Below are 23,002 nucleotides of genomic sequence, written 5' to 3' on the forward strand. Positions count from 1 at the left end.
GGGGATATTTTAGTAAGTTTGGTTTTTTCGAGTGTCCACAGTTGACATTTTTAAGAAAAGAAAAAAAATCACTATAACATCCATGCTTCTCCATAGACCCTGATGATTGTATAAAAGATTGATCATTTTGAAGTTGAAAGATTTGCTAAATCGTTTGGAACGTAACCGTTGCCGGGACGATTGTACACTGAGCATGCAAGCCACAGCAGAGCTCTGAGACTTCGTAATTGTGTCTGATGGCTAGAAAAATCTTTGAGCACAGTTGGAAGTGGCTGATACATTTGATTTCATTGCTGGTCATTTTCAAAGGCCTTTTCTAACAGTCTGTATTGAGCGCATTCATTGCTTTCCTTTTGTCGTTATTATGTTTTACACTGTTGCAGCTAGTTTGTGTGTTTTGTCCCAGCAGCTAAAAGAAAGCCTGAAAAAATAAAATCTGGGCAAAAGTAGTCTCTTTGATCATGAAAATTTTCTGGCTTTTTAACAAAAACTCAGTGAAAAGAATGACTGCATTATCATATCTTATTTTTAAGTGGAACCATCCACGGTGTTCACAAACTTGCAGGCTAGAAGCTCTGAGACTTGGGGAGTACGGAGAAAGCCAGAACCTCCCAGAGTTGAAATTACTGTACTTGCACGGGTGGCTCGGAGATAGGGAATGGGAAGCATTCCCTGAGGAGTCTCTATCATCAGAACAACAAACAGAGCAATATCTTGTGTGCGTCTGGTCCTCAACTTCCACGTCCCAGGCATGCTCACGCCCCTCCTGGCATCGTTAGTTGGCTGGATAAACCTGATCTGGCAATTGTAGCAAAGCTGAAAGAAGGTCTTCCCTTGAAATATATGAACAAAGGGAGGAGAAATACAGAATGAAAACTAAAACTACAAAAATATGACTTTCAACTGTGAAAATAAATAAGTTTCCATTTATTAAGAGCTGGTGTCAGTGCAGCTAAAATACACACTCATCCAGGAAATTCACCTGCCCCCTTTTGTCTTCTTATATGAATTTACTAAAATACATGTTTACATCATTGGACCATTTTAAAATTGTTTTAGCAATCCATTTCCCTTCATTACGATCAGTTGTGGTGGTGACCATCATTCTCCTCAAAGAAAAAGAGAGAAAGAAGAGAAATACGTATTAAGGAGTCTGGCCACTTACTCATTTTGATTTTGCATTGTTTTGATACAGGGAAGATATTTGACAATGAAGAAAAAAAAAGAAAAAGAAAAAATATATTTTCTTTCTAATAAATAAAAATAATTTAAAATGCTAGAGGCTATACATGACTATTTTAGTATGTTCATTTATAAATGAAATCATTTTCTTTTCCAAAATACATGGAAGCAATATTCAAGGCAGACAAAGAGAAAGATCTGTCTACTTTATTTTTCTTGCAATTCTCGCTTATCCTAACGTTTCCACCAGTGATTCAGCATGTAAGAGGAAGAAAAGTCACATCACCATTTATGAAGTTTGTCAGGCTTTAAAAAAAGAGTTCTGGTCTCCTGGAAGTCAACATTCATCTTCAACTTCTCTGATTGGTGGGATCAAGCTGCTTGTGGATTTATATTGGTTGATCTGGTTAGCCATGTGGGTACTCATGGGCTTGATTTGAATGTTTCTGGGATAGGCATTATCCGGTTCATCTGTAAACCATTTCTTTTCTGCTAAAGGGCAAAACGGATAGAGAACAAGAAGGAGAAATGAGAAGCTTAATTAGTCCTAGGGTAAAGCCTTTGGAAAGTTCCTTGAAAAAAAAAGCAAAAATGTAATCTATAGAAGCTGACCGTGAGTAATTGCTAAGAGGGAGTGCAGTGTAGGGAGAAATCCAGAACCTGGGACACCTCTGCTGCCGGTGGCAAGTAATGACCAGTGTGCCTTTGGGGCTTGCAAGGGCCATGGGTAGGACCTCTGAGAACAAAGAGGGGTTCTAACAATGTTCTCTGGGATTCCTTTAGTGGACTGGGAGTCTTCGGTGGGAAGGAGATGCTGAATATATCAAATATTGTGCATGAACACTGTGCCTGAGGAAAGATTTGTGTGTTCACTGATTTGAGTGAAAAATGAGGGACATTGTCCCTGACACAGAGCCAGTGATCTGGAATCTTATGCAGGATCTCCTCTTCCCAACCTGTACTTGGCTTTTTTGTAACAGACATACTTAAAGTTATATCTCAATATGCCACTCTTCTGAATTTTTTTTTTTTTTGCAGCCAGTTTTGAGGGTCTTAAAGGAAGCCCACAGATTTTCCTTGGCAATGAGACTAAAAATCAGTATGTCTTAAGATGGTTTTGAGATGGCTTTTTATTTCAGGAAAGAAAGCTCTGTGTTGGTATAAAGTCATGGAAAGAATTCCTAGTGGCAATATCTTAACTTATTATAATAACCCAAGCTGTTGACAAGGGAGCTCGATGAAGTCTTGGCATTTCATTTCCACCCTAAACACAGAGATGCCTGAGGTAGAATGCTGAGTCAGAGCGTTCGGGGGCTGGGGAGAGAATGAAAATGGCCTAGCATCCTCAGCACTTCAGTGGTATTCTACAGAACTCAGGCCTTGCCCCCACTTTTTTTCTAGGATCGAAACTTTCTGGATAATCAGCTATGTGTACAGATATGAAGAGACTGGGCAAACAAGACGTTTTAGTTTGGAAATCATATTAGTGACTTAAGAAAAGAAAAGAAGAGAGGAAAAAGCTTTCAGGCACATCCACTGCTCCAGAGACAATGGCCTCTCTTCTGCCTATCAGAACAATTCACAACTGCCTTGTCCATGGTTCTGGACTGATCTGTTAACAAAAGTCGCTCACCTGGCTTGATAGAGGAGCGTGCGTGCATGTGTGTGCGTGTGTGTGTCTGTCTGATGGGCTAATGATCTATAAATTCAGCATCTGTGATCAGCTCACGATCAGTCTGCTTGTTCTTCCTTGTTGATCCATACTTTCTCTTGCTGTGTCAAGTCTGAGCTCTCAATGTAAACACTGTCATTGGAGTGGGTTGGTGAGAGCTTGCTCACTACCCTTTGTTCAGCAGCTCAGTGTACCCCCAAGAAACTCCTGTCTCTCTTGGATCATTCTCTATTCTCCTTTCTCCTGCTCTGGCTCTCTCACCTATTATAATTAAGTTCACTTTGATTTGAACAGATTGGACGATAGGAATTCATAATGCTACATCCTCACAGTGAAGCTAACTGATTAAGTGCTTTAAATTATTCCCCCTGACAGAATGATAAAGTTACAATCTGTTCTGAGATGATCTACAGCTTGCCAGACTCCTACAGCTTCTTTCTACATTCATTTATCTTTTTGTCAAGCAGAGTTTTTTTTTTTCTCCCTAAGCTTCAATTCCATAGATCTTTTAAAGTCATCAGCACATCTGAATTATTAATGAGGCTTTAGAGGCAAGGTTCCTGATGGACTGGTTAAAAAAGGTTGTATAGAAATCCAGGACTGTGTACACATCAAAATAATTTCAGCTCCATTTAAAAAACCATTTAGTTCAAGTGTGACATAGATGAACCATTATGCATTTGTGGAAACCAATTTTTTGTGATCTACGATTAAACTAACCTTTCAGAGAGGAGTAAAGTGTGATGGTTATCATGTTTTAAAAGCATTGCAAGGCCGCTAAAACAATTTCAAACTATGACTTTTTCCAGTGGTTTATGTATAAAGATGATTTTCAGAAGAGCTGAACCCGGCGTCTGTGCTGTTTGCCTGAGCTGCCCTTGGTTTTGGCTGTGCCACTGTGTGGACTGATTTTGCAAAGGGATTTAGTGCTGGGTTGGACATGCCAGGTTGGAAAGGAGACTGAACTCTGTTGATGTAAAAAGTAGGTCTTTTGGGCAAAAGACCTAAGACAGCTGCAATTTGCTGAACTCTTTACAACTGCTTCAGAGAATAATTGTTCAGAATTTAGTCTTTACAGTTCAATTCAAAGTTGGCATTTTGACCTTTCACGGCAGAAAGAATATCAATTTCCTTCTGCTGTCGGTAAGATAGAGAGCATTATTTCTCCACTTAAGCTTTGTTCTCTTTCTTTCTAAATTTCTCTCCATAAAGGAAAATCTAAGAAGAGTAGCCCCTGTGTTTTGGCCGTTGAGCTTCCACACAAGAAGGACTTGTGTTAAAGTGCATCCTGGTGATGAGTTTCGTTATGCCTGAGAAACAGGCTTTTTAATTTGGGTGCCTTGTAAGATATAAACATGTATGTTGTCTGAGACTTGGTTGGATAGATGTTGAGGAAATGGAAATATATCAGTGCTCTGAGCATTCTAGTAAAATATCCAGGGGCAAAGATATTTCATGAAAAGATTCTCCCAAAGGGCATCAGAGGAACACACACCTTACTGATCGTCAGTCATTTGCTTCAATGGAGAGCACGTTGAGTATGACGATGACACTTTAGTTCATTGAATCTTGCCTTCCAAAGAAGAAACTGTGCCAATGGGAAGCTACAACATTGGCCATAAGGAAGAATACTCAGGAAAGGGATTTAAATGGGTGCTGAAATGGTCCAGGATAAATCCAAATCCCTGAGTCTGTCTCCTCTCCCTGCCTCATCCCATATGCCAGAAAGATTTCTGGGAGCTTCATTTTTGTTCCTAAAACGAAAGGGACAATGGATCTGGTTGTGAGGGGCTCCTCTCTGACAGAAAAAAAAAGAAAACAGCTCCACTTGTTAATAAGTCTCTTGAGGATGCAAAGCATGATGTCATCGCTGCAAATCCAGCATGTGACCTGCCCAGATCAGGGAAGGAAGGCATTTCAGTCACCGGCAAGTGGGCTAGTAGAACAAGATGAAACCTAGACAATGACTGAGGAGAGATGCTTCTAAAAGACCTGACACTGCCACCAGGAGAAGGCAACTATCAGCCGTGCCATGAACTATCCACCATGGACTAGTGATGAGGTGTGGGCTAGGGAGATGGTATGGGGCAGTGGGAAAGGTTACATGGACCTGGGGTCTCACACGGTTGTTTGCATGGCTCCAAGCAAGTCACTATATAATTGATCTCAGCTAGTTTCTCTTCTGTAAAATGGGTCAGTGATCATATCTTCCTAACATTGTTGTCTGGATGAAAGGGGCTAGTGCTGGCGATACACTTAGTGCAGGTCTAGATACCTGGTAAGTAAATGTGAGCACATACGTTAGTAATGGTAGCTGGCATTACAGCCTAGTGGCAGAGTTCATAGCCCAGCTTTAAATTCCACTCCACCACTTTCTGGCTGGATGACTTTGAACAAATCTTTCTTCCAGATTCTGCATCCTTCAAAACAGATGCTAACTGCATGTACACCTGAGCTTGTGTGAGGACTGACTTAACTTATGTAAAGTTCTTAGAAAAGTATCTGACATCAAGTAAGCACTAAGGTGTCAGCTTGTCATATAAGGTTATGTTACATGTTAGCATTAAAGTGAGTATTCTCAGCACTAAAGGGCTCCGTGAGGATGGGTGGTACTTTTCAGTGGCTGCAAATGAACTGGGGATGGAGAACTAAGGAGCATAAATTGGGGTGTCGGCTTGCAGAATGGGGATTCTGGCAGCAGGGATGACAGAGGATCCACTTGGGTTTCCTTCATTTGGAAGGTAAGAGAGGAAGGAGTGACCCAATGTTCTTTCTGGGGGGATTCAAGGATTCAACCCTCCCATGAGACTTGTATCCTTGAAATAATAGTTTTATATTCAACAGGTGTCCTATCCACCCACAAACCATCTGCCTCTTCCATTGCTACTTTCATCACTGAGATAGATGATAGGGTCCAGGATATGAGTTTAGACTTCCTCAAGCCACAAAGAGCCTGGAGGAGTGGGTTCTGGGTGAGGAAGAACCCCAGAGCTGGGCGGATCTGACTGCCAGGGGACCTGCAAGTGGAGAAGTAGGTTTCACTGTGAAAACTGAGCCTCTTTGCTGGCTCTGTGGGTTGTTAGTACTATGGGATTTAGCCTTTTCACGTAACTACTCCCCAGAGAAGAGTACATTAAAGGAGAGACGATAATACAGCAAACGTAACAGCAAACGTACTTGGAATAATTGGCCCTCTTCTCGCTGTACCACAAGCTGAGGTTTAGAGAGAGGGCTTGAAAGCAAAAGGTTCCGTTCGGATAGAGAGAACAGCTGAGAACAGTAAGCCCTAACCAGGAGCTGAAGCCTTCAAAGGTAATGCCGTATGGTTTCACAGCTCCCCTTTCCGGGAGGCAGGCCAGCATTTGCCTTCTGCCCGGCAGAGCCTGAGGCCCCCAGTGGACCCCGTCCATGCAAACTGCCTTCTTTCCTCTCCATGGGCAAAGTATGGCTATTTCATAGGAATGAAAATCATTCATACCAGAACCAGAGCAGCTTCCATTTATGAAAACTGTCACTTACTAGCAATTGTCCGCCATGACTCTTTCTGTCTCTTTTCACTGAAACTGTTTTCACTGAAATGCTGCTATTTGCTGGGCAGAGCACATTGCCCCCTTTGGCCCTTTTCTGGGGCCTTGATTCAGCCGACACCCCGAGGACAGACTCTTCACTGTTCCCCCCGCCTCCCTAGGTAATAGGCGCGTAATCTCCTGGTGGGAGACAGGCAACCAATTTCCTGACAGGTGCCCACAGCTTATATACTTCATCATGTTATGACAAAGCAGGGATGGGCTGAAGAAGCCGATGGAAACACTGATTTTTACCCTGTCTTGACTTCCGTGGACCCCGAAGTTTCTACACTACCCTCTTTATCCTTCAGGAGCCTGTTGCTATAGGAACCTGGCAGGTTGATTTAATTGTCTCTATTGGGATGCAGACACCTTTAGGCTTTTCCCATGCTGAAGAAGAGCCAGTCAAAGGTTTTTCCAGTCATCTGAGATCTTGACAGTGCTGGCAGGAGGCAAGTCAGTTCCTCTGTCTCATGGAACTTATAAGGCTATTCCCCTTCTCAGAAGAAAGGGCCAACGGCACAGCAGCACCGGGAAGCACCTAGAGGCATTCCTTGTATTTTTTTAAAGATAAGCCAAAGGAGTAAAGATAATGCATAACATGATGAAGGTATACAAATATTTGAGGTCAATGTATTTCAAAATATTACTGAGTGCTATTGTAATGTTCTGGGTCACAATCTTTAATATTCATAACAGAATTTGATATTTCTTCAGCTGTGGTAGAACTCTATGTATATGGGTCCAGCTTTCTCTTTATCCATTTGAACTGGCTTCAGGAAGGGCCATGGGTAGCAGTCCTTAGGGGTGTTGATGATTTTATGATCAACTGGGTGGACACCAGGGCTGAGAAGGCTTCACTGCACCTCCTGGTCTACCCACTCACTTAAGGTTCAGCCCTTCAAAGCCTAAAGCAAATTGGACTGAATGGCTCACAAATTGCTTCTTTTCTAGAATGGTACAGATAATTGAGTTTCTAGCTATTGCTCTTTTTAATTGCATATACTTTCTCTTCAAATAATTCTTTCACTTTCTACCCTTATCTACTTCTCTTTCTTTCTCTCTCTCCTCTCTTCCTTCCTTCCCTCCTTCCTTCCTTCCTTCCTTCCTTTCTTTTCTTTCTTTCCTTTTTTCCTTTCCTTTCCTTTCCTATTCTTGTATTTTTTATGGGGAGCAGGAAGGGGAGAGACATAATATGAGAAGCCTGTGTGCTTCCTTCCTAAGAGAACCTGAAGGGGGAATGGGAAGTCTGGGGTCACATGAAAAACAATGGAGGAGATTCTGTGTTCTGTTGAAGAAAGTATAATACAGTAGTTTTAGCTAACAGACGAGAGGTCACAATGATACGTTTTCATCATTGAATATATCATTGGCCAAACACTATAGTTAACTCTCAAGTGTGTGCCCTAAGTCCAAGGAAAATTCCAAAGTTTCATCTCATGTCACGGTCTGCTCCCATTCTATTCCTGTCACAACATCATCTCATCAGAGCTGCTAACAGATTGTGCATAACACACATTTTGGATCTGCTTCTCTCTATCTACCCAATCTCTGGCTGCGATTTAACAAATGCCTGAAAGGCAGGTGACAGGAAAGACCTGGAAAATACAGAGACTGAGTCGTGAAACCCCAGATAACTGGGTGTGGGCTACGAGTTGATACACATAACTGAACAGTTTTAACTTGGGGTCATCCTGATCAAACCTAAAGGAGACCGATGCTTTTGTCATTAATAAACTTCCTGGTCTAAATTAAAAGGAGGGATAAAACATTAACCAAGAAGCAGGTTTGCCAAATGGAATAGCTGCAAATGTTTTCCAGCAAAGTTTATCACCTGGCATCGTACTTTGATTTAGTAGGCCTTGCCAAGATAAACACAGAGATGTGGACAGACTGATGGGGGTGGGGGGTGGGGGCTGGGTTGGGGTAGTGGTAATGGGGGGAAGTGAAGGAAGCTGGGTTTCTTGATATGAAAATGCTTTTGGACTTGGAGCAAGGTACCAAGGTGGGCAGGGAGGCCACGTGCAGATTTAAAGGCAAGCCAGATGGAGAGAAGTTCCCCCCAAATTACCCAACCCCAAAACCAAGAACACCAAAACAAACTCTAAGGGATCTAGCAGTAGCAGCAGCACAGCCTCATCGCGCTGAGCAATTTAGAAAGTGGAGGAAAGAGAAGGTGGGAGGGAAAGGGAGGGGAAAGGGGAGGGGAAAAAAAAGAGCAAAACAAACTAAAGAAAACCACAAACAGAACGATATAAATAAAAAGAAACAAACCAATAACAGAATAAAATTTGTAACTCCTTTTTTTTTTAATTTCACAAAAGTTTTCACAAGGACAACGTTATAGAAGAAAACCCCCAGCAGCGGCTAGGTCATGCAGAACCATTAATTGTCATACCTTGGCCCATTCTATTCATCCTTGTTGCACTTTAGAGAGAGAAGTAAGCTATGTGAGTTTTACAATGCTTTTAAACTGTCATATTTCCTGTTGAGCACTTTAACTGGCACATTCTTATAGTTATAAATGTTCTATGGGCACAACTTTATAACGTCCTTTGCAAAGAATGCATGAAAAACTCTTCATGATCCCAAACTGGGGTATACGTGTGTGTATATATATATATACACACACATACATGTATATGTGTGTACATATATATAGATATAGATATAGTTCTATATAAGAAGATAGATAGTTATACGTAATATAGAAATCAATATATATGGGGACAAAAATAATTTGAAAAAAAATCTTCCACTCAGAGGGCTTTTTAATACACATGTATACAATTTCCCCCACCCATTCCTGGTCTGAATACTGCACTGCCCTGTCTTTGGTGTGGGGGCACATGTGCAGACTGGACCTCACCATTTTGTCAGTAAAAGTGCTTGTCAATTCACACAGCAAGCAAATCTCCAAAACTATCATGCTTGGGCGGGGGAGAGGGGATCCGAAATCTAAACTCAAAGCATTCACCATAAAAACACCTTTTTAGAGTTGGTACCGCTGTCACATGTTTCTCCTCCCGTCCGCCCCTATTCTGTTCGATGGAATTGTTTCAAGTAGACATTTCTAAGAGGTATACGCCAGCCCAGGGCTAGTCTACACGTACAAGAATTTGGTTATGGTGGAGTTTGCCGATTCATAAGAACTACCGCACTGCCTACAGCATGCATAAACCTCTGACGACTGTATGCTGAAAAAGGGATTTTTCTACCTTTCAGCTCATGCTTTACTAACTGTTTAAAAAGGAAGGAAAGAAAGAAAACAAAACAAAAGAATTATACCAAAATGTGTTTGGCTCACTGTTGCACACTTCTTCTTCCGCATCTCGTAACGAAAGGAGCAGTTTGCTATTGTTGTCATTCACCTCTGCTAAGTGAATTGGCTGTGTTCAAGAACATGAGGAGGAGGAATTTTCCCACCAGCTTTCTGCTGTGGGACAGCCAAGGCCACGCAGCTGTGCCCACAGTTTGAAGTGGTAGCTAGCTTTTGTCTCTGTCGAGCCAACTGTGGCTCGATCCCCCCACATTCTGATTTATTTAGCATGTCGGCTCCTAGGAAAACATGATCTGCTGCTGGGTTTATCTTCCTCACGCTCTAGCTTGGCCCCAGCCTCTGCTCCTGCCTGGCACTGGGGCCCTAGCTAATCAAACAAAGGGGAGTGAAAAGGTCCCCTGAGAATGCATGGAAAAATACTCGCTCTTTCCTGAGCATTATTTATTCTGTACATAAGGTAAGTAATTCACCTTTTAAAAGATGTAAAAGTCCCAGGAAGGCAGTTTTTAATGACTTACATCTGATATTTATGATACATATGGCTTTTCATCCCAAATGTCAAAAGTGAAAGAAAAAAAATAGCTAGTCATATGGCATAAGGAGACAGAATAACAATTTAATATGCAATCAAACCTCTGTTCACTTAGATGACTAGAATTTGATACATCCACCAATGGGATACTATTCTTTCCTCCTTAGTAAGGGTAGAAATGTGCACAAGAACTCCCAGAGGAAGCTAGCTCTGGGACAAAAGGCCATGGTGAGTTAAAAATCTAAGATGTTCTCTTATAAAAGCAGGTGCTTAATAATCATCTACACAAATGGCGAAAGCCTTTAAAATGCTTCGCAATACTTCAGCCCAGAGAGTGGAAACAATCGATATGTTTTTGTTGCTTTTTGGTTGCTTGTTTCAAAGAAATGTGTATGTATATATTATTGAGTATGTATTAAAAAAAAAAAGAAAGGAAGGAAGGAAAACGACAACAGAATCAAAACCCAAAGCACCCTGATAATCCTGACCAATCAGAACAGAGTTTTCTTCTACATTAACTAAACTTGCTTTGCATAACTGACATCGATCACAATGGCGCTCCTCTACTCTGCGAACTCCTTCCTGCAGTGAGCTATTTATGTCTGGAGCATGCCTTTGGGTTATTTTCCCCCTAGAATCATAAATAACTTTTGGTCCTTCTGCTTATTTGCTGTTGTGCTCAAGGGTTTTATGGTGGTGAAATAAAAATGGCAACCACATGCACACTATCATACATATGCAGATATGTGTAAAAAAAAGGGGAGGGGCTACAGGGGGAAAGGGGGAAAGTTACTGTTGGAAACACCCACTGGGGAAATGAGTGGCAGATACAGTTTCACACACGGTGGCAGTGGATACACATATCAGAGGCGCTCTTCCTGCACGTACTTCTGTTTGTCTCGAGACTCCCGGGACTTGGGCCGGTTGGGTCGGTTTGCGGTGGATGGGATAGAGTGCACGGAGGAGCTCTTCTTGCTGGAGGACTGGGACGAGTGGGAGGAATGGGACAGGCTGGCCCGGGACTGGCCCGCGTTGTGGTCAAACTGCATCAAGCAGAAGATCAGGTCTGTCGGCACGAGCTCAAACTCGTAAGGGGGGTTGGTAATGACGTACCTGGACAGGGAAGCAAAGGAGTCACATAATGAGGAGAACTGGGTGCATGTTTCACCTCACGGAACCGAAAGCATTCGCAGGTCTTGCAGAGGATCTGGAAAGCTTCTACCTGGTCCAAGACCTTAAACGTTCTCTTCCAAGCTCAACTAGGTCTTCCTCTTTAGCTCAGCGCAGGGGGCCAGGCGCGGGCCCTGGCACCGGAGTCTGAATTAGTGCCTGTGTTAGGAAACCAAACTGTGCTTCCAATGGTCTGTGTGCCCCTTTGCCTTCCAGATCGAGTTCACTTCTGATCCCGAGTAGCCCAGATGCACGCAGGAGGCTCACTGCCCTGCCTCTTTCGCTAGAGAATGTTCTGACGCACATTACAGGGTCTTTCTTTCCCGCGACCTAACATCTTCTTAGCCCTTTCTCACTCTTTACCTTTTAAAAATCAATTTTGGTGGGGATTTTTCTAAATGAGAGAAGATAAGATCCCTCCCTGCTTCTGTGCTAGTCCTGCTTTAACTGCTCTCAATCCCATCGAGCTTTCTCTGGTTTACACCAGACACCACTAAAACAAAACAAAACAAAACAACAACCAAAAAACCCCCACCATTTCCTCTATAGTAGAAGGAGATCCCAAAGTGGGTCCTCAAGCCAGACATATCAGCATCACCTGGGCATCACTTAAAATGCATTTTCTTGAGGGTGCCTGGGTGGCTCAGTGGGCTAAGCATCCAACTCTTGATTTCGGCCCAGATCATGATCTCCCAGTTTTTGAGTTCTGGCCCTGTGTTGGGCTCTGTGCTGACAGTGCAGAGCCTCCTTGGAATTCTCTCTCTCCCTCTCTCTTTCTGCCCCTCCCATGCTTGTGTGTGCTCTCTCTCTCTCTCTCTCTCTCTCAAAACAACTAAACATATACAAAGAAATAAAATGCAACTTCTTTTATTTATTTTTTTGAGAGGGGGAAGGGGAGGGGCAGAGGGAGCTAGAATATTTTTTAATTTAGTGTTTTATTTTTAATTATTTTTAAAAAATTATATAATTTATTGTCAAGTTAGCTAACACACAGTGTGTACAATGTGCGTACATTCCCATGATACATCACTTACCTACAACACCCAGTGCTCGTCCCAACAAGTGCCCTCCTCAATGCCCATCACCCATTTTTCCCACCCTCCCACCCCCATCAACCTTCACTTTGTTCTCAATAGTTAAGAGTCTTATGGTTTGCTTCCCTCTCTGTTTGTACAGACATATGAAAAGATGCTCAACATCATTCAATATCAGGGAAATACAAATCAAAACCACACTGAGCTACCATTTCACACCTGTCAGAGATGGAGAGAATCACAAGCAGGCTCCACCCTCGGCATGGAGCCCATCACGGGGCTGATCTGGGATCATGACCTGGGTTGAAATCAAGAGTTGGATGCTCAACCAACTGAGCTACCCCAGTGCCCCTAAAATATAAATTCTTAAGCAACTTTACTCCAGACCTACAAAGTCAGACATTCTGGGGAATGGGGTCCAGCAATTTGTGTTTTAACAAGCTTTGTAGATGATTCTTATGCTCACTAAACTTTGAGAACTCATGGTCTACAGTAATTAGTCTCAACTCTGGCTATAAACTGTAATCACTGGGCACTAAGAAATTATCTATACTTTTAACCCAGACCAGAGAAATCAGGGAAATCAGAATATTTTATAAAAGCACCCCTGGTGATTCTAATGTGCAAACAACACTGAGAAATGCTAATATCTGTAGCACTGTTTCTTGAGATGTATTAAGCAAATGCATAGATTTTAGTAGTTCTATGATATGCTTTTAATTTGGGGCTGCTATAAATTTATTTTAATGCAATTAAAAACTTACTAGCACACACAGACTATTACATTTTTCTGCTTAAGGTGATAATACACAAATTTCTTGAAATAAATATATAAAGTTTAAAAAGTGAGTCAATTAAAAGATATTAAGTAGAAACAGAGGCATCTAAGATATGGCAAAGGAAATATCAATCTTAAATACTAGCAATATGAAATATCTCTATATTAGGTACCAGCAGAATAATCCCAGTAGCTAGAGTTTGGAGGAGATGCTCCTAGGAACTATTTTATAAAACTTGAATTCTTCCCATAATGTCTTTACATCTGCTGTGAGTAATTAAAGAAAAAAGCCTCCCATAGCCCCCAAACTCAGTGTTGTGGGCAGAGTCATTCACATATTGAGAGCAGGGACTTGGACATTCGCCTTCATAGTGGGGGACAAGAAAGGGCATTTCTGTCTCTGCAGTCAGGGTGGGAGAGCAGAGTGGAAATACACTCACCTCTTCGTGCATTGACTGGGGGTGCTGAGGTGAGCATCTCTCAGCCGGTAAATTCCAAAACAAAGCATATTATACGTTTTCAGAGCTTTGCAGAACAGATCACCATAACAACCACCATCCTGGGAGATGAGAAAAGAACAGAGAGAAACATTTTCATTTGCTTGGAAGTAGAGGTCCAGGGGGAACAGAGCCTTTTCATGAAAGCTTGTGTTGGTGTCTCCTGAGTTGATGGGTCTGTCCCAAGGGACAGAAGTCAATGTGATTAACAGCCTACATCCAATACTGGTAATTTGGGGGGATCAGATAATGATGGGGTTCTCCTCCAGTTCTCTCCAGTTTTCCATCTGTAGCAATGAGATCCCTAGAGAGAATGTGCCTCTCCCTCATTTTAAGTGATTCTGTAAGGCTCGAGGGTCTCAGATGCCTGTTTGGCAGAGAAGAAACTCGCTGGGCAAAATGATGATTATGTTTAGCCCCAGCTCAGCTGTAATCACTGTGATCTGACCGTGTTGTCAAAACTGCTCGAGTGATAATTAAAATCACTGCAAGGGGAAAAGACCCCACCAGGTACTACGGTGACAGACTCTTTCGGGGAAAGGACTGTGTGAAAAGCACAATTTACAGACCTCAGAGATGGTACAGGTGGAAGAGAATGTGTTTCCCCAGGAGGTGGAGAGCTGCAGGCTGAATAAGTGGGATTCACAGTCCTAATCAGTTCACAGCCACCTCCCAGAGGATCTGGGCGCTACATGGAACATGAAAGCAAAGCCACTCTCTTGGAAATGCTGGCTTCACACAGCCAGGTGGCTTCAGGTGGGCGTGAGTGCAGGAAGTACACTGAAGAATGACGTCACTGAGAATAAAGTGGCTGCCTTTGTCCTTCCTGTTGTTGGAATTTCCACTTTGGCATCATTTACAAAACACAAATGGGGCCATATCTTACCATCATTTAACATCTTCATCCTTTTAAAGTGTATCTGTAAGTCGATGATAGATGAAACGGGCCACTAGTTACAGAAGCTGCCTTTTCAAAAAGCCCAGTCTGACATAGGCCCTTGCCCATGACCATACTAAAATATGGTGCAAGTCAGCATCAGGGTTTCAAAAGAAATAGAGAAAGTGACCCTTTTTTTGGGTGACACTATTGTTTGCTCAACAAATGTATTGGTTCCCAAGACTTGGGGCTCCACCCCTTGAACCTATCCATGGATGCAAAGTAGGGCTGCGAATAAGGGTCAAGACTACATACTTCTGTCAAGGTGTGAGAACCCAGCTGGTGTGTGGAGCCCAAAGGGGGAAACTGGTCATCCCCTCTGCAGCAGGGAGGGTATGGGGGAAACTGACTGGTCCAGCCTCAGAGATGCAAAGACCTAGTTCTGGAATTAGAGACATTAAAGGATCCACATGAGACGCTATTTGTTTGGCCAGCAACTCTAGGTGCAAATAGTTACTGGTGGTGTTTTAAAAACCTCCAATGCCTCGCTCATACCCAGATACAAAAAATTCAGAATCCTGGAAATTGGGCATGACCATCAGTGGTTTTGAAAACCTCCTCACGGGCTATTAATTTGCCTTGGGAGTAAAGTAGGCCTGAAGTATGCTAAGACACTGAGGAAAGGGGTCCCAGCCCTGGCCACGTGCTGGAATCACCTGATGCCTCCTGGCTTGTGGTAGAAGATACCTAGAGGGGAGTGAATAAAGCCCCCAGGCTCTGAAGCCAGGGTTCCTGGAGCAAATTCCTGATAGCCGTCAGTTTCCTTAGAATGTCTGACAGTAGAACCTGTGTCAAAGGATTGCCGTGGGAATAAAGATGAATGACTGCATGTAAATCACAGCAGACCATAAACATCACCTCTAGTTAGTTACCACAGAAGACAGAACAGAGAGGTGTCTGGCTCCTCAGTCTGGCACCCAGTTCGCTCTGGCCAAACTATTCCTGGTCAGTGAGCTCAGGTGACCTCTGTGCCATGAACTCACCCCCAAGTCTGCAAAGGGCCCATCGAGCAGCGCTAACTGGGCCACACGGCAACGGTCCCTGTTGGCCAGCGTCTGAGGGGTGCTATAGCCCCCTCGAAGTGCATTCTCCTCGGCAATCAGAGCCTCGAGCTCTGGTGTGGCTCCTCCAGTCACCAGGGTCCGGATCAGCGTAAGGATATTATCATTGAAGTAGGCCTGGGGAGAGAGTTTGGGGGGGGGGGGTAGAAAAAAGTCCTTTAAGCAAACACCCTAGAGTCACGACAACAGACATCAAAATTACAACTTTCCTTAGTGTCTCCTGTTTAAAGTTCTGGCCTGTCTCTTCAAATAATTTTATGTGGGAAGTGAAAAGACAGCAGCCTCCAATTATTCCATTCTTTTCTCTCCTACTTGGTTCTGCCATGAGAGCTTGACTTTCAAAAACCAATTCAGGGAACTTTTATTAAAGGGCTGAAGTCTAAATGGTTGGTGTTTACCATAATTGGTGTCAGTAGGGATGCGAATACTGCTTCCCTTCCTCATGTGCCACATTACTAAGGGACTTCGTACACGCAGCTTGCACAGGCTGCTAACCCGAGGAGGACTCCTCTGAGGTCCTGTCACCCTATGCCAGGGAGCCGCCTTCCCCAGCATGGCAAAACGTCTTTCTGTGTTGGAAGGAGATGCCAAGGGCATCATTAAGGCCACACGCTCAACAATTTACTACATGCTTTGATAGTAATCTAACCCAGAAGTCTCTATCAATTAAATACACCAGATAAAATTGCAAAGAGCAGGATGCATTGTCAAAAAGACATGTGTCACTCAGCCTAATTTGAGAAAATTCTCAAGTAAGGGTCTGTATTCCATTTTCCAGGGTAAGAAGAAATCAAGCAGGCTAAAATTAAATCAAAGCAAAGTTTGCCTGTGGCTTTTGAGGGCATGTGGACCTTTGGAAGTGGATTAGGAAAGGCAGTTAAATTTCATGTCAGTGGCTTCTCAGTTTACCTGGCAAAACACAGTGGGGAACAAGCCAGGGAAGGACGAGTCCTCATCCTGCTTGGCCATCACTTGTTCTATGGCTTGGGGGAGGTGGACTAACCATTCTAGGCTTTGATTTTCTCATCCATAAAATAAGCACAGACGTTAGGGTCAAGCTCATATGCAAAGAATTCCATAAGGACTTCTGAGTTCAGATAATAGTTGTTCATGGGGCAAGATTCACTTTCCTTACTGAAATACTCGCAAAACACCCAAGTGATAGGAAATTCCAACAGCAAAGGAAACTAGGAATGTTATTCAGAAGGAACTAGACCCTGAAGAGAAGGAATGTATCCTCTACTAAAGCTCAGGTGTGCCCAGAGGACACAGAAGCAGGACAGGTACAGGAGGGAATGTTGTTGGTGTGGCCAAGGGATAAGAGCCAGGTGGTGGGTTTAATGCTGGCTTTACCACTTAGTAGCTGTGTGACCTTGGAAAGTTGTTTGTATTTTTGTTCTCCAGTTCCGTGATCTATGAAATGTAATAATACAGTGGTTATGAGGATAATATAACTAATACATGTGAGGTACATAGAAAAGCACTTGGTACAGAGGAAGCCCTGAAAAACTCTCCCAGCCTGATATCAGAGACTTGCAGCTTTTGCTGGTGAGAGGAACAGTCAGTTCATCCTCAACTTTCCCATTTTAAAAATCATTTATGCTTGAGGTGAGAGGTGGGCAAACCAAGGCCATTATACCATCCCTGAATCTGCAATTCTTAATCTCCTCCCATTCTAAGACCCTATTTGGACTCAGTAGTGGCACAGCAAAGGTCACCAGAGTGCTGAATCCTGGCATGGGATAGCAGCAATGAGAAGAGCCACCAGAGGTGTGTTCTAGTGGAGGTTGCCTTGGGGAAATCCACAACCATTTCCTAAGTTTTCAGAGGTAAATCCACATCCTTACACTCATATAACCCATCATGAGAAGCAGGAGACCCCTCTTTAAAATGGCACATTAAGTGAGTGAGTGCTAGACATAAAACTTTTACAAGGGCCTCTGAACTATAATTACCTTTTTAGATCAAGACCAAGAGGAGGAACCTAACAACTGGTGGGGTGGGTGGCAGAAGAGTCAAGACCTCATATACTGAAAAACAGAGCTCTCCTTGCTCAAAGGTAAAGAGAAATAAAAAGAGCCAGCATATATATTTTTTAAAAGGGAACCATAATATTTAAGATATAAAGAAAAAGCATCATTTTGACTGATTAAATCATTACTGGGAGAAGTAATAGAAGAAGATCAAAGCATCTGTTTTGGAATCAAAATAAATTTTTTAAAAAAATATGGCTTCTATAAGAAGTAAAAGGTCAGATTATAAGAAAGCTGACTTCACACTACTTACCCAATTACTTTTTTATGTAAGATATTTAAATTAAAATGGATATAATTAGAGATAATTAAAAGAATCCAATACCTTTTCATGATAAACACACACAGCAAACTAGGAATAGAAGGGAATTTCTTCAACTTGATAAAGGGCATGTATTAAAAACCCAAAGTTAACAGCAGACTTATTAGTGAAAAACTGGATGTTTTCCCCATAAAATCAAGAACAAGACAAGGAAGTCAACTCTCACCACTTCTATTCAACACAGCACTGGGGGCTCTAGCCAAGGCTAGAAGAAAATAAGGTATCCATCTCCAAAATACCTCTGTTTACAGAGAACATGATGTTATGTATAGAAAATTCTAAGGTATCTATTAAAATTCAATCATATGTAATAAGTGTGTTCAGCAGGTTTCCAAGTACAAGATCAATATACAAACAATAATTTGTATATCTATATGCTTGCAATGAACAATACAAGAAGAAAATTAAGAAATTCCATTTATATTAGCATCATAAAGAATAAACACTTAGGAATAAATTTAACCAAGGAGATGCAAGACAAATACAATGAATACTACAAAATATTGTTGAAGGAAATTAAAGAAAATCTAAATAAGTATAAAAGTATCCCATGTTTATGGGTTGGAAATATTAATATTAATATTATTATGACAGTAGTCTTCCTCCAATCTACAGATTCATTACATCTTTGTCAAAATCCTCAAAACCATTTTTATAGACATGGAAAAGCTGATTCAAAGATTATATGAAATTGCAAGCACTCGAAATGATCAAACAATCTCAAAAAAAAAAAAGTTAGAGGACTCATACTTCCTGATTTCAAAATATACTAGAATCTTACTATAATCAAGACTGATTGGGGTGCAAGGGTGGCTCAGTCGATTAAGTGTCCGACTTCAGCTCTGGTCATGATCTCATGGTCTGTGGGTTCTGTGCTGACAGCTCAGAGCCTGGAGCCTGCTTCAGATTCTGTGTCTCCCTCTCTTTCTGCCCCTCCCCTGCTTGCTCTCTGTCTCTGTCTCTCAAAACAAAATAAAGACATTAAAAAGATTTTTAAAAAATGAGCCTGGGTGGCTCAGTCAGTTAGGCAGACGACTTCAGCTCAGGTCATGATCTCATGGTTCATGAGCTTGAGCCCTGCGTCTGGCTCTATACTGACAGCTCAGAGCCTGGAGCCTGCTTCAGATTCTGTGTCTCCCTCTCTTTCTGCCCCTCCCCTGCTTGCTCTCTGTCTCTGTCTCTCAAAAATAAACATTAAAAAAAATTTTTTTTAAAGAAAGTCAGTGCAGTATTGACATAAGGACAGACATGGGATTAAAGAATGTCCAGAAAGAAATTCATATGCTTTTGGTCAATCATTTCAACAAAGATGCCAGGACTATTCCATAGAGAAAGAACATAGTCTCTTAAATAAATGGTGCTACAACACCTGAGCTTACACATTAAGAAGAATAAAGTTGGACCCCTACCTCACGCCATATGCAAAGATTAATTCAAAATGTATCAAAGACTTAAATGTAAGAGCTAAAACTATGAAACACTTAGAAGAAAACATAGACTTAACTGTCATGACTTTTGATTTGAAAATGTGTGCTTAGATATGATACTCAAGGTATAGACAACAAAAAATAATAAATAAATCGAATTTCATCAAAATTAAAAATTTTTTGTGCATCATCCAGAAAGTGAAAGAAACCTATGAAACCTATAGAATGAGAGAAAATATTATTTGCAAATCATATATCTGATAAGATCTAGTATCCAGAATATATATATATATAGTCTTACAACCCAACAATATAAAGACAACCCAATTTTTAAAAAAGGATAAAAGAAATAAACATTTCTCAAAAACGGATATACAAATGACCAAAAAAATAAGTGAAAAAACATCACTAGTCATCAGGGAAATGCAAATCTAAACCACAATGAGATATCTCTTTACACCCACTAGGATGGCTATGATCAAAAAGGCTGAGGATGTGGAGAAATTGGAACCCCAAACCACTACTGGTGGGAATATAAAATGATACTGCCACTTTGAGAAACAGTTTTGCAGTTTCTCATATGGTTAAACAGTTATGTAACTCAGCAATTCTACTTCTGTGTATATACCCAAGAAAACTTTAAAAAATATGTCCATATGGGGGTCCCTGGGTGGCTTAGTCGGTTAAGCGTCCGACTTCGGCTCAGGTCATGATCTCACGGTTAGTGGGTTCGAGCCCTGTGACAGGCTGTGTGCTGACAGCTCAGAGCCTGGAGCCTGCTTCAGATTCTGTATCTCCCTCTCTCTCTGACCATCCCCTGCTCACGCTGTCTCACTGTCTCTCTCTCTCTCTCTCTCTCAGAAATAAATAAAAAACATTTAAAAAATAAAATACTTCTGGGGCGCCTGGGTGGCTTAGTCGGTTAAGCGTCCGACTTTCGCTTAGGTCATGATCTCGCGGTTCGTGGGTTCGAGCCCCGCGTCGGGCTCTGTGCTGACTGCCAGCTCAGAGCCTGGAGACTGTTTCATAGTCTGTGTCTCCCTCTCTCTCTGACCCTCCCCTGCTCACGCTGTCTCTCTATCTCTCCTAGAAATAAATAAAAATATTAAAAAAAAATATGTCCATATGAAAACTATATACAGATGTTTATAGCAGCATTATTCATAACAGCCCCAAGATGGAAATAATCCAAATGTTTATCATCTAATAGATGCATAAATAAAATCTGTGCTATCCATGCATGAATATCATTCAGCTATATGAATATTATTCATACCATTAAAAAGTATGAAGTAATAATACATGCTCCAAAATGGATGAACCTTGAAAACATTATGTTACGTAAAAAAAAGTCACAAAAGACTACATATTGGATGATTCCATTTATATGAAATATGCAGAAGAGACAAATCTATAAATATAGGTGATAGAGTAAGGGTTGCTTGGCGTGGAGGGAGGGATACTGAGATTCACTGGGGGTTGCAAAGGGTATGGAGATTTTTTTCATTTTTTTTTTGAGGCAATGAAAATATTCTAAAATTGACTGTGGTGATTATTGTATATAATTGTGATTATACTAAGAATAATGGAATTATACACTTTAAATGGGAGAACTGCATGATTATTAATTATATCCCAATAAAGGTGCTAAAACAAAAGAAATAGTTAAAAGGTAAACTAAACTTGTAATGGCCAGGTTTTTATCCATTAAGAAGCAGTTATTAATGATATTATATGATACACTGAAAAATTTAAGTGGGTAGATCTCATGTGAAGTGTTCTTACCAAACAAAAACAAAAACATACAGTATGTTGTAGAACTAAAAATCACATACACTAAAATCAGTGATGTGGAAGTAAAACTATGAAGTTGGCCAAAACTACATAGAGAAATATGTAGAAATTTCTTTCTTTCCTTCCTTCCTTCCTTCCTTCCTTCCTTCCTTCCTTCCTTCCTTCCTTCCTTCCATCTTTATGAGAATGCTGGTAGATATTAAGAAAAGGCAACAGAGGTCAAATTGATAAATAGCAAGTGTTCACAAGTTAATGTTGTAAACAAAATTCAAACAGGTAAAAATGAGTAAGCAAACAAGGAAACAAATGAAAGCATTCTGTCTTGAGCTGAAAAGTGAACTGAGGATGTGGATTGAAATGGCTCACCAAGTAAATGTAGTTAACACTTAAATCTGTACCAGGTGAATATTTAAATTTAAAATATGAAATGAAGAGGGGTGTCTGGGTGGCTCAATTGGTTAAGCATCTGACTTTTGATTTTGGTTCACGTCATGATCCCAGGGTCATGGGATCAAACCCCATATCAGGCCCTGCACTGAGTGTGGAACCTGCTTGGGATTCTCTCTCTCCTTCTCTCTCTGCCCCTTTCCAGCTCTTGCTCACTTTCTCTCTCAAACTAAGTAACCATTTAAAAATATAAGTATTAAATGATGAAAACAGGTGACCTAACACAATGCTGTACAAAAAAAAAGTACAAGATCAGGTTAGCCAGAGACTTCTCTAGAAAACGTAAGAACAATGCCAACTGAGTTTTCAAAAGACACATTTATTCCAAGAATTCTACATCCAGCTGAATCATCAATCATTCGTGAAGGCAATAAAAATATTTTTGAAAAAGAAGAAATATTTTTGAATCTCTGAGTACCTAGCATTTATTGATTTGCTTCATTAAAAATACTCAGAAACAAAATCTGCATCCTTTAAGATAATTTTAAACTTTTAGAAATTAAAAAATTCGTAAAATTATTTTTAAAAAACTTGTGAAACGTATTGAAACACGGGATTTAATAAATGGTTGTGTCTTTTATTACTAAACTAAATGCACATGTCAAAAGTAATCCTTGAAAGAAAAAAATGACATAAAATTATCTGTTAATACAGTAACATTCATTTATTTTTAAAAGTCAGAAAAATGAGCATAACACCCTCAAGATCCATCCATGTTGCTACACATGGCCAGATTTCATTCTTTCTCATTGCCATGTAGTATTCCATGGTATAGATAAACCACATCTTCTTAATCCATTCATCTGTTGATGGATGTGGGGGGGAGGGGGGATGGGCATAGAGGAGGACACTTATGGGGATGAGCACTGAGTGTTATGTGGAAACTAATTTGACAATAAACTATTTGTAAAAAAAAAAAAAAGGAATCTGTTGAAACTTTTTATTTTCAAACTCCCTAAACGTTTTGCTTAGAAACCCTCTTTCTGAGTGATAGCCACTGACATGCAGGGTAAGTAGTGTTTGTGGACCATAGTGTGAGAAACACTGAACTTGATGCTCTCTGAGGTTGGTTCCAGATCTAGAGCTCTAGTTTATCCACTAGCTGATGGTATGCTCGAAAGGCACATGGACCTGGCATGGCAGGAATGTGGTGCTGGACAAGTCATCTTCAGTGGAGGAGAATGAGCCTATCAGTCAGGGATCTTCACAGAAACAGAAGCAATAGGATTGTGTGTGTGTGTGTGTGTGTGTGTGTGTGTGTGTGTGTGTG

General features: G+C 41.2%; 1 protein-coding gene across 4 annotated transcripts in view; it reads right to left on the minus strand.

Moving 5' to 3' along the window:
* Positions 1-950: 950 nt before the first annotated feature.
* The window catches only part of KCNMA1 (potassium calcium-activated channel subfamily M alpha 1), a 738,944-nt gene continuing 716,892 nt past the window's right edge, over positions 951-23,002 (minus strand). The window contains exons 25-29 of one of the 4 annotated variants that reach the window (XM_077746494.1): positions 15,632-15,826; positions 13,655-13,773; positions 11,121-11,345; positions 8,819-8,847; positions 951-1,671 (exon numbers count right to left, since the gene is read on the minus strand). In XM_077746494.1, coding sequence (XP_077602620.1) covers positions 1,520-1,671; positions 8,819-8,847; positions 11,121-11,345; positions 13,655-13,773; positions 15,632-15,826 — 720 coding nt within the window. In that variant the 3' untranslated portion in view covers positions 951-1,519. Of the gene's footprint in view, positions 1,675-8,705; positions 11,346-13,654; positions 13,774-15,631; positions 15,827-23,002 lie in introns of those variants that run through there. The other 3 variants (XM_077746498.1, XM_077746497.1, XM_077746495.1) reach the window with 3 other exon arrangements.

This window comes from Crocuta crocuta, unplaced genomic scaffold, assembly GCF_008692635.1.
Source record: "Crocuta crocuta isolate KB4526 unplaced genomic scaffold, BGI_CrCroc_1.0 scaffold28, whole genome shotgun sequence".
Taxonomy (NCBI): domain Eukaryota; kingdom Metazoa; phylum Chordata; class Mammalia; order Carnivora; family Hyaenidae; genus Crocuta; species Crocuta crocuta.